Consider the following 17,059-nt stretch of genomic DNA (forward strand, 5'->3'; position numbering starts at 1 on the left):
ATTGGGTCAGGAGAAGCTAAGGTGGAATTATGTTCCTCAGTTGAATTGCCCCAAGACTATATATAACACAGGGACTTTTTCTGACACCAAATGCATTATGACTTTAAGTGTGCTTCTTTCTCTACATTTAAGAGAACAATATTAATATATTGCTAAGCACTGAAGACCCTTCTGTGCACGTGATATCAGAACTGTTAAAGTACCTTTCCACTGTAATTTCATTTGGATTGACCCACTACGGTCTTGCTGAAGAGATTAAATTTGTTCTATCAAAGTGGATGAGAATTTCTGTAAGGTGATAGCTATTTTTCCAATACCGTGTAGTGAAATGCAGTTGGTCTCTAAAGGCAGGTGTTCTAAGATTCAGATTCTACTGCCACTGCTAAGCAAGCTATAAGGCTCTTGGGCTCAATTTGTCTCAAACAGCATCGCTTGACTGCTTAGTATTATTACTCCCATTTAAATAACAGGGAAAATAGCCCAGCCAACATGGCTTAGTGGTTGATCATTGACCTATAAACCAGGAGGTTGAGGTTCGGTTCCTAGTCAGGGGGCTGTGGGCTTGATCCTCATTGGGGAGCATGCAGGAGGCAGCTGATCAATGACTCCTTCATCATTGATGATTCTCTCTCTCTCCCTCTTCCTTCCTCTCTGAAATCAATAAAAATGTATTTTTTAAAAATAAATAAATAACAGGGAAAATAAAAATCTAGGATTTCCAAAATGTGATTTTCAAATTATTATCTTGCATTAACACTTTTTATAACTGGTTTGAAAGGAAAAAAATGGATTTCAGTCTTTCATCCTCCATATGCCAAGCACAGGGCCTGCCCAAGTAGGCACAGGAGGTTCCTTACCCCAAATCACTAGAAATTATTATGACTTTGGAGCACGCTGAAGTAATCACACTGAGTTTATACTGAATCTTTCATGATACAGATGTAAATGGATAATTCGAATTTTTCATTTGCAGAACTCCAATTAATACTAGTTTATTATTGGGTTTTCATAATATGCCAGGAAATTAACATCCTGAAGATAAAATATCATATAGATATAAAAATATGTGCAGGTGTTTTTCCACTCAAGATAACAGTAACTAATATCCAGGGAATTTGATCAGCCTCTAATAAACAAAACCAATTAATATTCTCTTAAAATATAATTATTTAGCCCAGTCAGCATGGCTCAGGGGTTAAGCATCTACCTATGAACCAAGAGATCAGGTTCAATTCCCAGTCAGGGCACATGCCCAGGTTGCGGGCTCAATCCCCAGTGGAGAGCATGCGGAGGCACCTGATCAATGATTCTCTCTCATCACTGATGTTTCTATCTCTCCCTCTCTGAAATCAATAAAAATAAGGAAAAATCACACAATTATTTAACTTCTTTCCTGAAAATTCTCTATTGAGAAGTACAGTGCAGACTTAGAAAAGGAGAAAGACCAGAGTAAAAATTAAGGAATGAAATGGCAAATAGAGTAGTCCACAACTCAAAGAACTCTAGTTTTAAAAATGAAAGGTCATTTTTTAAAAAACTGGCATCTGGCTAATTTCTGTAACAGTTAATGCTTTAATCAATTATTTTGTTGGAAATTGTCACCATGTATGTGTATGTAAAATGAGGTAAAAATGCAATCTAGTAAAAAGCTAAACCATACTGCCCTTATATAACAATTATATTTTCCATATTGGTTTCAAAATGAGGAACTTCTCGCCTTAGTGGTTTGGCTCAGTGGATAGAGTGTCGGCCTGCAGACCAAAGGGTCCCAGGTTTGATTCTGGTCAAGGGCACAAGTCTCATATTTGATTCTGGTCAAGGGCATGTACCTCAGTTGCAGACTTCTCCCCAGCCTGGGCCCTGGTCAGGCTCATGCAGGAGGCAACCAATTCTCACATTGATGTTTCTCTCTGTCTTTCCCTTTCTCTCCCACTTTGTCTAAAAATCAATGGAAAAATATCCTCGGGTGAGGATTAAAAATACATACATATTCTCTTTCTTCATTGACCAAGGCAGCTGAAAAGTGTTTATGAAAAAATCTATAGAAATATAATACAAAATAAGCTAGAGTTCCTAATATTTCCACTTTCAAATCAAAATACTTCAAACTAGAGTCATTTTCTAATCTCATCAGCTGTTGCTCTTATATTCACTACTAGGGGCCCAGTGCACGAATTTGTGCACCTTGAAAAGAACTGTGGGCCATGAGGCTGCAGTGGGCACAAGGGCAGGTCTTGGCCCATCCTCCATGCCCCGCCCAGCCCCTCCCACCACAGCCCCTGTCCCCTGTCTGCTGGAAGTCCCGCTCATGCAGCCACTGCTCCCACGCACTGACAGCACAGAGCAATTGGGGCCGGCGCCAGCAGTGGGTGCAAGCCAGGGCCGGTACCATCAGCGGGTGCCAACGGCCAGCGGGACTGCGGTGCACAGGAGCAAAGAATTTTCAGTAACCACCAGAGGCTCGCCCCAATGACAGCAACCAGTGCCCCACCTTGGTCTGGCACCCCCGCTCACCTGCCCCACCATCCTGCCACGGCCGATGCCCGCCATGTTCCGCATGCACCCTGTGGTGGTCAGCACACGTCATAGTGACTGGTTGTTTGGTTGTTCCACTGTTCAGTCTATTTGCATATTAGGGTTTTATATAGAGAGATATATATAGATATAGATTGTAACTAAGGACCCTTAGTAATTTAACTGGCCAATCCAGAATGATGCCAGTGTAGGTATCATTCTTAACACCCCTTCTCCCCACCCCTTTGGTCAGGAGCACATCTGGCCACTAAAGCTCACCAATTTTATTTGTAAAATAACAACTGAGTCCATGTCCCATCTCCTCTGCTAGCACAAGAGTTCTAACCCTCACTAACTTTCTCCTTGATTATTGTAACAGTTTATCTTGTTCTCTTTCTACATGACTCTGACTCTCCAGGTGGCTCCAGAATTGTGTTATTGAGACATAGACTGGTCATATCACATAGATATCTAAAAACTTTCCATGTCATTGCCTATAGAAAAAGTATTTCTAACATTTTACAAAGACAAAATCAGTCCCCTAGTATTTGGCACCACATTCCCTGCCTTCTGTGGCTTTCACTAACATCCTACCATCTGGAGAAGTTAGATTCACCTGTTGTTCATATATTGTTATGCTCCTAACACACAGTGTATACATTCCATATGCCTCTCGTCCTGGGACATTTCTAGGCATCCTTCAAAACCTACTTTATGTAAAGATGTTTATAACCTCTATCTCAAAAGGAAACAAATTGCCTAATCCTTGGTGTTCCCATAGCACATTTTTAGATCTCTTTTTAAAAACTAACTAGAGGCCCAGTGCATGAAATTCGTACATGGATAGGGTCCCTAGTGGCTGCCAGCCACCAGCCGGGACCTTCCTTCGTTCCACGCCAACCTCTGGTGGTCAACACACATCATAGCAAGCGATCGAACTCCTAGTCAGTCGAACTCCCTAAGGGACACTTTGCATATTGGCTTTTATATAGAGAGATTAGTAATGACCCAGTCTCTCACTAAACTCCAAGCTCCATGAAACTAGAGTCTCTGTCTTACTCTTCCCTTTACCTCCATCCCTTAAAAATGTGTTACACAAATAAATAGACAATAAATACTTATGGGGTGCGTGAATAATCGCTAATGACATCAAAGGATCCCATGTGTTTTTGAGGTTGGATCTACAGCATTTAATAGGTCATAGATAGAGATATGGAGCATCAGGGAGTGAAGTTCCCAGGGGAAGTATTAGGACAGACAAAGTATACATCTTCCTAACTATATCCCCAAATCTGAATAGCTAGAATTCTATTAACTACTATTAAAATGAGACCTATAGTGTCTAAAATAAAACTTTTTTGTTGTTTATTTATTTAGCAAGCATTTATGGCATACTATTGACACTCCACCTTTCATGGGTCAGGGACTTAATGATTAAGGACTTTTTGATTATTATCTCATAGATATCAATGGTTATAGTATGCATTTGGATTTATTCAGTATTCTTTTTATCATTCTTTTTTAATGTCTTATATGAGAATATTCTGTCATTTGTGAACAGCTCTGATCTTTATCCTGTTCTATTTTTAGATGTTAGGTGATCCATGAATTTCCCAAATGTTTATATCCTTTTTAATTGGAGATAATTATAAAAATCTAATTTAGTTCTATATAGACTCAGCAACTCTGTCCATAAATGTTCCAAATTAGGTATTACCTTAGTAGATTCATTGACATAAGCACTTTTATTTTTGCAATTAATTTCATAGAGCATTAGGAGACATTTCAGTGTAAAATATGATTTTAGAGCCCAGCAGATGGCAGTGCAGTGCTGGTTTTAAGGTTAAGAACAATAACCCCAAAAAAATGCTATTGAGTTTAAAGATTTTCAAAAACTTTAAACCATCATTGTCATTCTAATCATAGACGAAAATAATCAGATTATCACACTGATCTGAAAAATAGAAACGTATGTCTTTATCTAGTGAGCATAAAACATGTCATTTTTAGAATCACACCTAAAATTTCCAAGTTAATTTCTAGAGTAAAATGTGTTTCTTGCTGTACCTCTATGTGTAGGCTGAGAAGTGCACATTGATCAGATCCAGGCAAGAGATGGCATAGAACTCTTCAGGGGCATGTCTTTCCTGTAAGAACCCCTGACCCAAGAAGCAAACAAATATTGAAGGAAATAGTCATTGGATTTTTTTCCACTGTTCAATATAGCTTTGTGCTGGGAATTTTAAGTATCTTATTTTACTATAAAATGGCTTTCGTTGACAAATTTTGCTCTACAGAATGCAAACCTTGATTTCAGCCACAATATTTTTGAATAATATGTTTACGAGTAAATGAAATGATTACCAATGATGCAGATGCTGTGGAAAACATTCCAACAAATTGTCCCATATAACATATATAACAATCCTAGGAGTTGTAAACATTAAGGGCCAAATGTCAAAACTGTAGTGTTGATTTATCAAGGTTAAAATAAAATAAACATTCATATTTAACATCTATGAAGAATTTGTTTAATATAAAGTTCTAAATTTTTACAAATAACTGATATATTAAATGAAATAAATATTTCCAGGGGAAATTGAAATATGTGCTTATAAGTAAGAATCTAAATGATAAAAATGCATAATAAATATCCAAACATTGTACATATGGTAAGGAATTAAATCTGATACGTATGCAGTACATTTACAAACTCAATCTTTTTTCCTTAAGGCAATGTCTCAGTGAAGTGTCCGCCTGGTTCAAGGCCTTGTGCTGATGCTCTAAAATGTATCGCAAGTGACTTATTTTGTGATGGAGAATTAAACTGCCCAGATGGTTCTGATGAAGACAATAAAACTTGTGGTAAGTAATATTCTCTCCCTATTCTCTTCCCCCCTTGCTTGGAGACCATGTACACATACTGTTGACCTTAGAAACACCCAAACCTGTGGAGAATTTCTAGAAGAGTTTATTTGAGCCAAATTGACAACATGTGCAAGGGAGCAAGATCTCAAATGCTCTGGGGATGAGCAGTTTAGTTTTTCAGTGTCTTTCATGCATTTGAAATGAAGGAGGGAACATAAGGAAGATGACACAAAAGTTGGAAAAAGCAAGCCAGGCATTGATTACAGGATAGTTACAGTCATGTTTTTCTTGTACTTGAGAAGAAGAGGTTTGAAGGAGAGTCACATATTAGGAAGAGTGGTCTGAAAGAGGGGTAATTTCAAAGGTATATACACTGAGTGGCCAGATTATTATGATCTCTGAACGCATATAATCTGGCCACTCAGTGTATATCCTATATAATAAAAAGCTAATATGCAAATTGTCCCCTCGACCAGGAGTTTGACCAGCAGGCAGGCCGGCCAGCCAACCACCCATGTCCCCTCCCCCTGGCCAGGCTGGCTGGACCCCACCCATGCACGAATTCATGCACCGGGCCTCTAATATATATATACATATATATGCATTCAGAGATCATAATAATCTGGCCACTCAGCGTATATTAACTTAGGTGCCCAGAAAGTATGGGCAGGACTTACTTAAGGCAAAGACAAGCCTTTTACTAAAGAAGTTATATACTAGGGGTAACTACCCACTGTGACCTGCCCAGTTATGAATTTATAATCAGATCATCCTGTGAGGTTACTTGCATAGAACCCCTTTTCCCATCCACAATACATAGATCCAGACCATATATATATACATCATGCATATGTATGTAGACTATATACAAGTACATAGATCCTCACTGTGTGTGTGTGTGTGCGCGCGCGCGCGCACACACACACACACACACACACACACACCTCAGATACCAGAAACTATTGGAGAATAAGATTTCCCTATAGCCATGATTATAATTTAACACAAAATCTAAAACATAATTATACTATTTTCCTAAACTTTATTTTATACAATATTAATATTAATAAAACAGAATTTCATTTGATGATGATGGAAAGGATGGAAAGGATGCTGTGGTTAGAAATGACTGTCATAAGTGGGGCAAAAGAATGGCATTCTTTTCCATCCCATATTAAACTATTCCAAAGTGATTGTTATGTATTTGAGTGCTTTTCATTTTTTTCCACCATCATAATATCACTCTTTGTTGTCCATTCTAATGGTCCCTAACTCAGTACTTGCTATTCTTTCATTTTGATTGTTGCTTTTATTTGCCTTTTGCATAGAAACAACAAATAGACCCCAAAAATAATGTACTTGAGCTGTAGATCTGTGAATAATGGAAATCAGTTGTGAATAAGATCTTAAAGTCTCATGAATAAAACATCTGTGTTTTATTTGTAAATGTTGGCATCTGTTAATAATAACAGTTTCTATCATTATTAATTAGCACTTAAGTAGTACATACTATATGCCAAGCATGCTCCTAAGTTATTTAAACATGTTTACTCTTTGACTTATTTCTTCATTGTATAGTTGTATAGTTGAGTAACATATACATGAAAGATTACCACATAAATATAGATTAATAAGCAATGTGAAGACCTATTAAATAATTCTAACTTATAATTTGTTTTTGAAAAATTAAACAGAAAACATGAATTGAATAGTTTTTGATGTGATTCATGATCAATGTCAACATTGATCCTGAGAACAATTAGCTCCTGAAGTGTGTAAAGGCTGTAGTTGCTATTTGCTACACTTTGCTTTCCTAGTATTTGTTTTAATTTGCTCTTCTTGGGTGCTATTAATTGAAGATGAACACTCCAATAATAACCAAAGTTTTAAAAATTACCTATCCACTTGAAACATACTTTAAAAGATAGGAAGTTGGTCTGTTTCCCATCACCAACTCAAAGAGAAAAAAAAAAGAGGCAACTTGACCAAAGAGGCTTCTTTTACTAAGAAATCCTAATTCAAATGTTCTTGGATAAAATTCAAACCTTCAAAGTTTAAGTACATACTTTGAAGTGCACTCATAGCATATTGGAAGAAAGTGCAGGCTACAGAATATTTTTAATCTATTTTATGTAACTAAGTTACTCAAAGCAGAAGAAAGAAACCTATTTTTCTTTTGCTATGGTTTCCAGGCAGTTTTCAAAACCTTTTCAGAGAGAATATAACACAAGTGTGCCATCATGAGGTAATACAGGTGATGTTGATTTACATTTCAAAAATAATAGTGTAGGCCAAAGTGAGACACATGTCTTTAAGTCTGTATAATGATGATCAATAATTTTACATTGGGGGAGGGAGGGTGGGTGTATATAATCATGAAATGAACCACACCTATAATTTGATCTTTACTGTCATGGAGTTAATAATTTTCATGATAAATTAATAACAATGCATATCAAAAAATCACCATAGGTAAGTATGAAACTTGTCCTAAAATAAGTTATAAAGCCATGAATTACTTTTCTGAGCCACTATAAATTCATGGCATGAGCCTCACTCACTATTAGAACTGAATTAATTCCCTAAATTTGTGTTAAGGACCAAATGCATTATTACTTTTCAGTCTCTTGGAAATTTTGTGTTAATTGAACTTTAGTATCAACTTGCCATTTGTATCACTAACTTTCTTAATACCCTCAATTCCCATTTTCTGTTTTTCTTGATTCTCTTCATTATTTGTAATTTAGCATTGTATTGTTAGTAGAATTGTATCTATTTTGGAAAATAAATATGAAGAATTTATAGATGAGGAATTGGACAAATCAATCAATTAATCTATATTAATCCAGCTAGAATTCAGGTATATACGTTATTTTATTTATCATTTAATTATTAAGTGGTGAGCCCAAAAGCAGTGACTTCACCTCAGCATCAAATCAGGTAGCATTTCTGCCTGAAAGCCCTGGTCCATCAATCTACATTCACAGCAAAATTAATTTAAGGGAATTCTTTCCATATGAAATTGACCTATACTCTCCCTCTATTTCTCTTCCCCCCACCCCCAGTTGTGAGCTCTATTCTAGTTTATGTTATTAAGAGAGTCACATTAATATTGACTTCCCCACACAGCTTCCTCGTTTAGTATTTAGTTATTTAGGCTTGCACAACTTAGAGCTGACTATAGCTGAACCAAGATTTCTTTAAATTGTTTTTTTCCTTCCGATTAGAATCACATCAGCAGGAAAGTTTACTTTTTAGCTGACTCACAGCCTCCAGCTCAATGTTCAGGTCTATTTGGAAGTTGGCAAGTGTCTCCACAGATTGTTTGCATGCTTCTCTGTGTGTGCACCACAGACCAGACTGAGGGTCATAGAAGCTATCCACCAAAGTTGGACTTGAACATCCTGGAGAATTCAATGCCCTGCACAAACATGTAAATATTGAGCCTACAGAGGGCGCTCTCAGCAGGTCCTAAGAGTATATACCCTTGTAAATCCCATCCCACCACAGACATTTTGGTAGCTCAAAAGAACTGCTGATATTACTTGACAGACTCATTTATCTACCACTCAGAGTTTTTTCTGATACTGCCCTGGAAAGCATTTTGTAGACTAAAAAGTTATTACCCTGAACCCCCAGTAATCCTACTCAGCCACAGCTGCGTTATACCTGTTTTCCCAAAAGGTTATCTTGCTTCATTGCCTTATGTAAAATTAGGTTCTCTAGAAACAGCCTGAAATTAACTGAGAGAATACATAAGAAAGTCCCTAGCACAAACCTCTACCTTGAAATAATATTTTGACATTGTGAGCTTTGCTATTATGAGTAGTTTAATCATACTGTAATTTTATTTTAAATATTATAAAAAATATTCTTCTCCACCTTTACTTGCATGCAAGAATTCACCGAAGGCCCTTCAGTGTAGAGTGTCCCTCCCCACTAACACTCAGCACTTGCATAGACCACTGGACAGTCAGATTGGAGAGGGTGCAGGCTGGGCTGAGGGACACACACCCCCTGTGCACGAATTTCGTGCACCGGGCCTCTAGTCCTATATAATAAAAGCCTGATATGCAAATTGACCAAACGGTTGAACAACCGGTAGCTATGACATGTACTGACCACCAAGTGGCAGACACTCAACACAGGAGCTGCCCCCTGGTGGTCAGTGTTCTCCCATAGGGGGAGTGCCGCTCAGCCAGAAGCTGGGCTCATGGCTGGTGAGTGCAGCAACAGTGGCGGGAGCCTCTCCCACCTCCACTGCAGGCAGGCAGTAAGGAGCAAGGGGTTCCAGACTACAAGAGCCCCAGACTGCAAGAGGTATGTCTGACTGCCAGCTTAGGCTCGTTGGCAGACATCCCCCGAGGGGTCCCAGACTGCGAGAGGGTGCAGGCTGGACTAAGGGACCCCTCCCCCAGTGCACAAATCTTATGCACTGGGCCTTTAATGACTTTATAACTGTCTGGCACACAGAAAATTCTTTATACATTCCAGCAGTGATATTTTAGGGCTGGTAGGATTGATCGCCCCACCTCATTAAATACCAAGTATTTACAATAGCAGTGGACTGTCTCACATTGCTTATAATCTTGGAGTACATAGATTTCTTGACAAACTGCAATTAAAAAGCTCTATATATCACATAAAATACAGGCAGACAGTATTCTTACTTTTACGGTCATTGAAGATAAGTGATTCATCGTCCCAATTGTTTGGCATGAATTGTGGTGGGCAGGGTTGAAAGTGAAGGAGATTTTCTTTTGTGTCTTGAAAATTATTAAGCTCTGCATTAAAAAGTCACATATTTTACTGTTTATCTTTAAAACATATAAATTAGCTCTACGTTTATACAAAAGGAGATTTCATTCTCTCGACAGGCCACAATTTTCTCTATTTCCTTTCCTGATGTCTGTGACGGCCCGTGCAGAGTTGAATCCTTGCACTTGGGTGGTTATCTTTTCTGTTCTCAGTGTGTTGTTATTTTTTGTTGTTGTCTTCGGCTTGGAATCAGGCTATCAAGTCATAATCCAATGCAATCAATCCCTGGGTCATTGTTATTAGAAATACTTTTAGTCTAAACATTTATTTACCAAAGTATTTTTTATGCTTTATAAAAATGATACCCCAAATTGCTAAAAGTTAACCAAAAACATTTGATTTTTTTTTACCAAGATTTTTAAGTGCTGGTCAATTCTTTAATTCTTTTGCCCATTAAATTATCTTATATCATATCATAGCTTGCATTTTATAACTTAGCACCGTTTCTGTGTAATATTACAATGGGCTTTTCCATCCTTACTTTAGAATTAGCTTATTCAGCACTAAGATTCCAGGGATAGCGATTTAATTTTGTTAAATTTATTCCATTTCTATACCCCCTGCCAATGCTTCTGGCATATAAGGAATTAACAATATACTAGGAGAAAAGGACACATTCTAGGAGTCATTTGAAAATAGCCAGTGGATTTTAAGCATGAGATCTGATCTCCTGTTGCATCATTCAGTTTTATAAAATAGCCTCGCACAGATTCAGTCATGAGCACTCTATAAAGTGTTCATTAACCTATTTAAATCACATTTCATTTGGGAAATCCTCCCAAGATGGTTTTTGTATAACATTAATTGTCATTTTAACAGCCACAACTTGTGATGGAAGATTTTTGTTGACCGGATCTTCCGGCTTCTTCGAGGCTACCAACTATCCAAAGCCTTCTAAATCAAATGCCGTTTGCCAGTGGATTATACGGTAATATGCCATCTTCTATTCCCCATTCTTAAGTCGTAAAGTCACTCTCTGATTCAATAAGTCTTACCACCTTTAGCAATGTATTAATTTTTCCAAAAATTGTTTTCATTAGCTATGAAGCAAAGCCTTCCCAACTGATAATCTGCCCAAGAAGTTTCCTTCTTATTCTTAACCTTTTAAAAAGGCCTCCTGCCAGCCCAGCGGGCCTGGCTCAGTGGTTGAGGATCAACCCATGAACCAGGAGGTCATGGTTTGATTCCCAGTCTGGGTTGCAGGCTCAGTCTCCAGTGTGCTGCATGCAGGAGGCAGCTGATCAATGATTCTCTCTCATCATTGATGTTTCTATCTCTCTCTCCCTCTCCCTACTTCTCTGAAATCGATTTAAAAGAAATAATAACAAAATAAAAAGGCCTCCTGTCTAATAATTAGGCCATCTTATGGGCCCTGTAGCCAGTTCTTTTCTGTGGTTGCCACAGATCAAGTACTGCCAAATTAAACAGTACATGTGTATGTCTGTGTATCACAGGAAATGGTGAATCACATCACATGCATCCTGATGCCAGACTAGTTCCTTTCTCTTTATGTCAGCATCTGTAGGAAAATCTCCTTTGGTGTGACTCGGTCATGGGAGATAAAGAGCTGCATACAACCTTTTCACTGTATCTTGAATAATACTTGGACCCGTTGCTATATATTTGACCTCCAAGCTTATAATTCAGTTAACCAATCCAATCATTATGATGGTCAAAGTAATCAAACTGCTGATGGATGGTCTACCTTAATGTTCACCTGAGCGTTTTTCACAGAGGAGTGCTACCTGATGTTCCTCCCAGATATTCTAAGGAACAAATCATTTTACTCAAATATAAAGAAAATTGAAATAAACACCTTGCAATTTTTTAAGTGTTCAGGACTTCTCACACATGCTATGTCAATCTCCAAAAAATATATATTTCCTATTAAGCCACTGAACATTTTCTCCCCACAGCCTTCAGTCTAACTGTTCTATGGAAATTTACTTTGAGAAATGACTTTCTAGTTAGTTCATTTCTCTTAACAGCTGGATGAGATAATGGATTCACAACCTACCTACTGTAAAATAGTTTTAATCATTGTAATGATTCACTAGAAAACTAGGGGAATCAATATAACAGCTGATTAAAGAAGATTAAAAGGCAGAGCTTCGGGTTCTTGCCAAACCAATGGTAGGAAATGGCCCCATAAAGATTCACTAGGGTTGTTTCCCTATGCAGACACATCCCAGAGATGAGATGGGCTGTGAAGGGAAAATTGTTCTAAACACATTTAATTGGCAATATTCAGGGAAAGAGCAACGTCCTGTCTCTTTAAATAATTTCTATTTTGGAGCTAAGCTCTATGGAAGTCATGTAATATGACTGGAGCATAATTTCCTCTGTTTTCATGTTCTATACAACATGTTACTTGTGTGCCAAACATATGATTTTGTATTTAAAATGGCATTGTTGATAAAATGAAAAATATCCTATTCCTTACTCTAAAGGTCATCAGAAAGCCTTAGAAAAAAATCTTAGATTACTTCTGAAAAATCCTAACTGTCTTCATGCAATCTTTCAAATTTTATTAATGCCAAATAAAAATAATGTAATTGTTATAGCCACTGAACATCTTAATAAAGGTAGGTCAAATTCACAGGGCTTATAAGCAGAGCCCAATAAACTTTTACTATAATCATAATATCCTTTCTGACACTGTTAATTAAGGAATTGTATGGTTCTGTTCTTTTAACTTCCTTTCCATTACTTAATTTTTTTAAAAAAAAACTATTTTTAAAAAAGTCATCATTGCCCTAGCTGGTTTGGCTCAGTGGATAGAGCATTGGCCTGCGGACTGAAGGGTCCCAGATTCAATTCCGGTCAAGGGCACATGCCTGGGTTGCGGGTCAATCCCCAATAGGGGGCGTGCAGGAGGAAGCCGATCAATGATTCTCTCTCAACATTGATGTTTCTGTCTCTCTCTCTCTCCTTTCCTCTCTGAAATCAATAAAAATATTTTTTAAAAAGTCATCATTACTGCATAGATAATTTTAAAATCCTAAGAGTCAAAAACATTACCCCAGCAAATACTGTACTTCATGATAAAACTACGATTTAACTAATTATGTAAATAATATAACTATTTTTTCTTCTCAAAAATTGACTGTCAGATGAGAGGCACATTGTACCAGGTGGTTTCTTTTCCCTATTGGTGATGGAAGTCGGAGTAAGCACAATACTTTTCCCTACAAGCTTAGGAGACCAATTAGGCCTTGTTCAGGGCACATTCCCACAGCCACAACATCAGGAGAACATCTGGTCTTGGCTCACTGCTTCTCACTGGGAAGGAAAGAGAAGAGTGGAGCATGCGTCCAAAAGATTAGTTTTTCCAAGGGCTGCCGAAGTCTCTTTGCCTCCTGGGGAGCACTGAGGGAACCATAGTTCAGATGCCTGGGGGTGCTGAGAGCCAAGGGGAACTGGGGCGACTTGCTGTGGCCAGCATGGCTTGACGTAATTGGGAGATGGCGCGCAATCAAAGCTTCTCCCTGAGGATGGACGGTGAGCAGTGCAGCATGCTTCCAACATTGCAGCTGTTCGAAGGGCTCTCCCAGGGACTGCCATGCGTCTCCCATGGCTCAAGCTGCTGAACCTGCACAGTTTGAATGGCTGGGGGCCTCAGGGAACCAGGGAGAATGGGGTGGCTTGCGGCTATAGAACCAGAGAACTTGCAGTGCCACATATAGACACCAGAGGGAGCAAAACATTAGAAACTCCTGAAATAAACCTGCAAGCCTCTATGGCTTTTGAATGAATAATCAATGGGTCTTAGAAAATTAGAAAATATCTTTAGACAAATGAAAACAAAGGCACTATATACTAAAAATAATGGGATGGATAAAAATCAGTACTAAGTGGAAAGTTTATAACAATAAATGCCTATATTAAGAAAGAACAAAGATCTCAAATGATCAACTTAACTTTATACCTCAAGGAACTGGTAAAAGAACAAATTGAGGCCAGAGTTAGCAGAAGGAAGATACGATTAATATTAGAGAATAAATAAATTAAAAGGGGAATAGGGAGACAACTTTAAATAATGACACTGAGTTGTTTTTTAATATTAACAAAATTGACAAACATTTAGCTAGAGTAAGAAAAAGAGACTAGTTGAACAAATAAAATAAAAAATGAAAGAGGAGGATTACAGCTGATGATGCTACAGAAACTAAAAGAATAATAAGAAACTAGTATGAATAATGATGCACCAACAAATTGGGTAAAAGAAATGGATAAATTCCTACAAACATACAATCTACCAACACTGAATTATGAAGAAATGCAAAATTTGAACAGACCAATTAAAGGAGATTGATCAGACATAACACATCCAAAGTATTCAAACTCCTAGAGAGAGAATGTAGAATGGTGATTGCCAGGGACTGGGGGAGGGTAAAATGGGGAGTTACTGTTCATTGGGTACAGTTTCAGTCATGCCAGTTGAAAAAGTTCTGGAGATCTCCCACACGACATTGTAATAGCTATCAACACCATACCATGCACTAAAAATGTTATTAAGAGTGTTGATCTTAGGTTGTTTACTATGTACAATGAGAAAAATGCATTCAAATTCTAGACTGCATTAAGAGTTGTAACAATTGTTCAACCTATTTTTTGCTTTTACTTTAGTGTGAAACAAGGACTTTCCATTAAACTGAGCTTCGATTCCTTTAACATATATTATACAGATATATTAAATATCTATGAAGGTGTGGGTTCAAGCAAGATTTTGAGAGGTAAGTTAAAACAAAAATACAATCCATTATTAGAATGAAAATGAGAAACTGGAGGGATGTGTTTTCTCTTTATTTTGAACTACATGTAGACTCAAACTTCAAGTTTCTGAAATAAACAAAACTGGTCCTCGTTAAAAAAATTAATAATTTAGTGCTCTATGCAATCAGTCTTCCTAGTAGTAAAATAGTTACTATCTCACTTGATTCTATTCTATTTTATGTTATTTAAAAGCATGTAGAATTTTCCAAAAATATACATGATTATATCTTTGTACTATGCTTTGTTTGAGTGTTACTTCTTTCCATTAAGCAAAACACAGGCAAACACTAAAAAATACCATGGTATATTTTTCTGACATTGCCTAAGTTATAAATTCATGGAACTCTTTTTCCTATTTTCAATATGCACTGTGTTCCTCTGTGTCTCTTGGGGCTATTACTAACAAAGTGGGTAAGACAATGACTAGCAAGGATAGTAGGCTCAGTAATTGGTAGATGTGGCTAGTGTTGTTATCACATAACCTTTTGTCATTAAATACCTGGGTATTGATGGAAACTGAGGGGAGGGCAGGGAATGCACTAACTTAAATGTACCCTCCCCACTTTATTCTATATAACCCCAAAATGGTAGCCAACAAAGGAGTGAAATTCCAAGGGGAAATAAGCATGAAGAAGAGAATATGGAAGTGGAGTGAAAGGTTTCCTCACACTTTGGAGGAAAAGTCAAATAAAGAGCTAAGATGAGGTTGCAAATGACTCCTGTTATTATAACTGCATTAATTTTAAAAATTTCAGCTTTCAAATTGTGCTTGTAGGACATGAGAAATGGATTCTATCTAATGAATGTTTTTGATTGATATATATAGACTTGAGAAATATTTAAGATATGATAATAATATGTATTTGTTCATCCTCACACGAGGATACTTTTCTATTGATTTTTAGAGAGAATGGAAGAGAGAGAGGGAAAGGCAGAGAGAAATATCGATGTGTTTACATTGATTGGTTGTCTCCTGGGGGAGGAGCCTGCAAGTGAGGTATGTGCCCTTGACTGGAATTGAACCCAGGACCCTTTGGTCCACAAGCCTACACTCTATCCACTGAGCCAAACTGGCTAGGACAATAATATAGACTTTTTATTGGGTATTATTGGTGTAACACTCATGATACTGAGTGCTGTTTGTGGGTATTCTTATTTAGTATTTTCAATAAATATACAAATATGCATCACAGGAGAGGAAAATGAGGTATAAGAAATTAAGTAACCACAGGTCCACGAAGCTAGTTAACGCTGGAGGCAGGAATCAAACCCCAAATCTCTGACTTCAAACACAATGCATTTCTTCATTGTGCTTTAAAAGTCCCAAGTACAAATTCAATAATGAGCGTACATAAAACAGATGAACTCATGGTAAGTCACATTTGGTTTAATAAATGGGCCAAGCCATTTCATAATCTACTTATTTCTGTAGCTGATAAATCCAGTTCCTTAATATTATGTCAACATAAATATTTACTTAGATGGACAAATAAGCCAGTTCATATAAAATTCTCCAAAGGCTAATGTGATAATAATAATAAATTTTAGTGTACATCAATCACTGGCAATGTGCAAAGTAGTATTCTCAGCACTTTAATTTAACTCAATAAATGTTCTCTAAAACCATATTGTGTAGGCGCTGTAAATGCTATACATGATAAAAGCTAATGTTGTAGAGATTAGCTGCCCAAATGTGAAAGGTGTAAAGAACTCTTGTTCTTTTACTCTTCAAATACCTTGATTTGCCTAAATGATATTTTTATTTATTTCATATGGTTAGATTATCAGTCATTCATAAATAAATCTTGGAATCATTAGGCATAATGATATGAATAACACACAATTATAATAAATACAATAAAGAAACAAATATCCAAATATAAAAAAATATGACAGTATATCCTATCTAATAAGAGTAATATGCAAATTGACTGTACCTCATCTACATCCACAAGCCACGCCCACCAGCCAATCAGGAGCAAGTATGCAAATTAACCCAACCAAGATGGCTGTGGCCATGGAGTGAGCAGGAGGCTTGGGTTTCCTTGGCAATGGAGAAAGCCAAGTTTCCTGCACACCCTGA

The 17,059-nt window shown here is 37.2% G+C and overlaps 1 protein-coding gene across 3 annotated transcripts in view; it reads left to right on the plus strand.

Annotated features, from left to right (window-relative positions):
* TMPRSS15 (transmembrane serine protease 15) overlaps positions 1–17,059 on the plus strand; it is a gene marked incomplete at both ends in the record, with an annotated part of 111,096 nt that overhangs the window by 25,734 nt on the left and 68,303 nt on the right. For all 3 annotated transcript variants that reach the window (XM_079767362.1, XM_079767363.1, XM_079767364.1), the window contains 3 exons: positions 5,248–5,379; positions 11,020–11,128; positions 14,830–14,936. In XM_079767362.1, the coding sequence (XP_079623488.1) occupies positions 5,248–5,379; positions 11,020–11,128; positions 14,830–14,936 (348 nt within the window). The remainder of the gene's footprint in view (positions 1–5,247; positions 5,380–11,019; positions 11,129–14,829; positions 14,937–17,059) is intronic.

This window comes from Cnephaeus nilssonii (assembly GCF_951640355.1).
Source record: "Cnephaeus nilssonii genome assembly, chromosome: 3".
NCBI classification, from domain to species: domain Eukaryota; kingdom Metazoa; phylum Chordata; class Mammalia; order Chiroptera; family Vespertilionidae; genus Cnephaeus; species Cnephaeus nilssonii.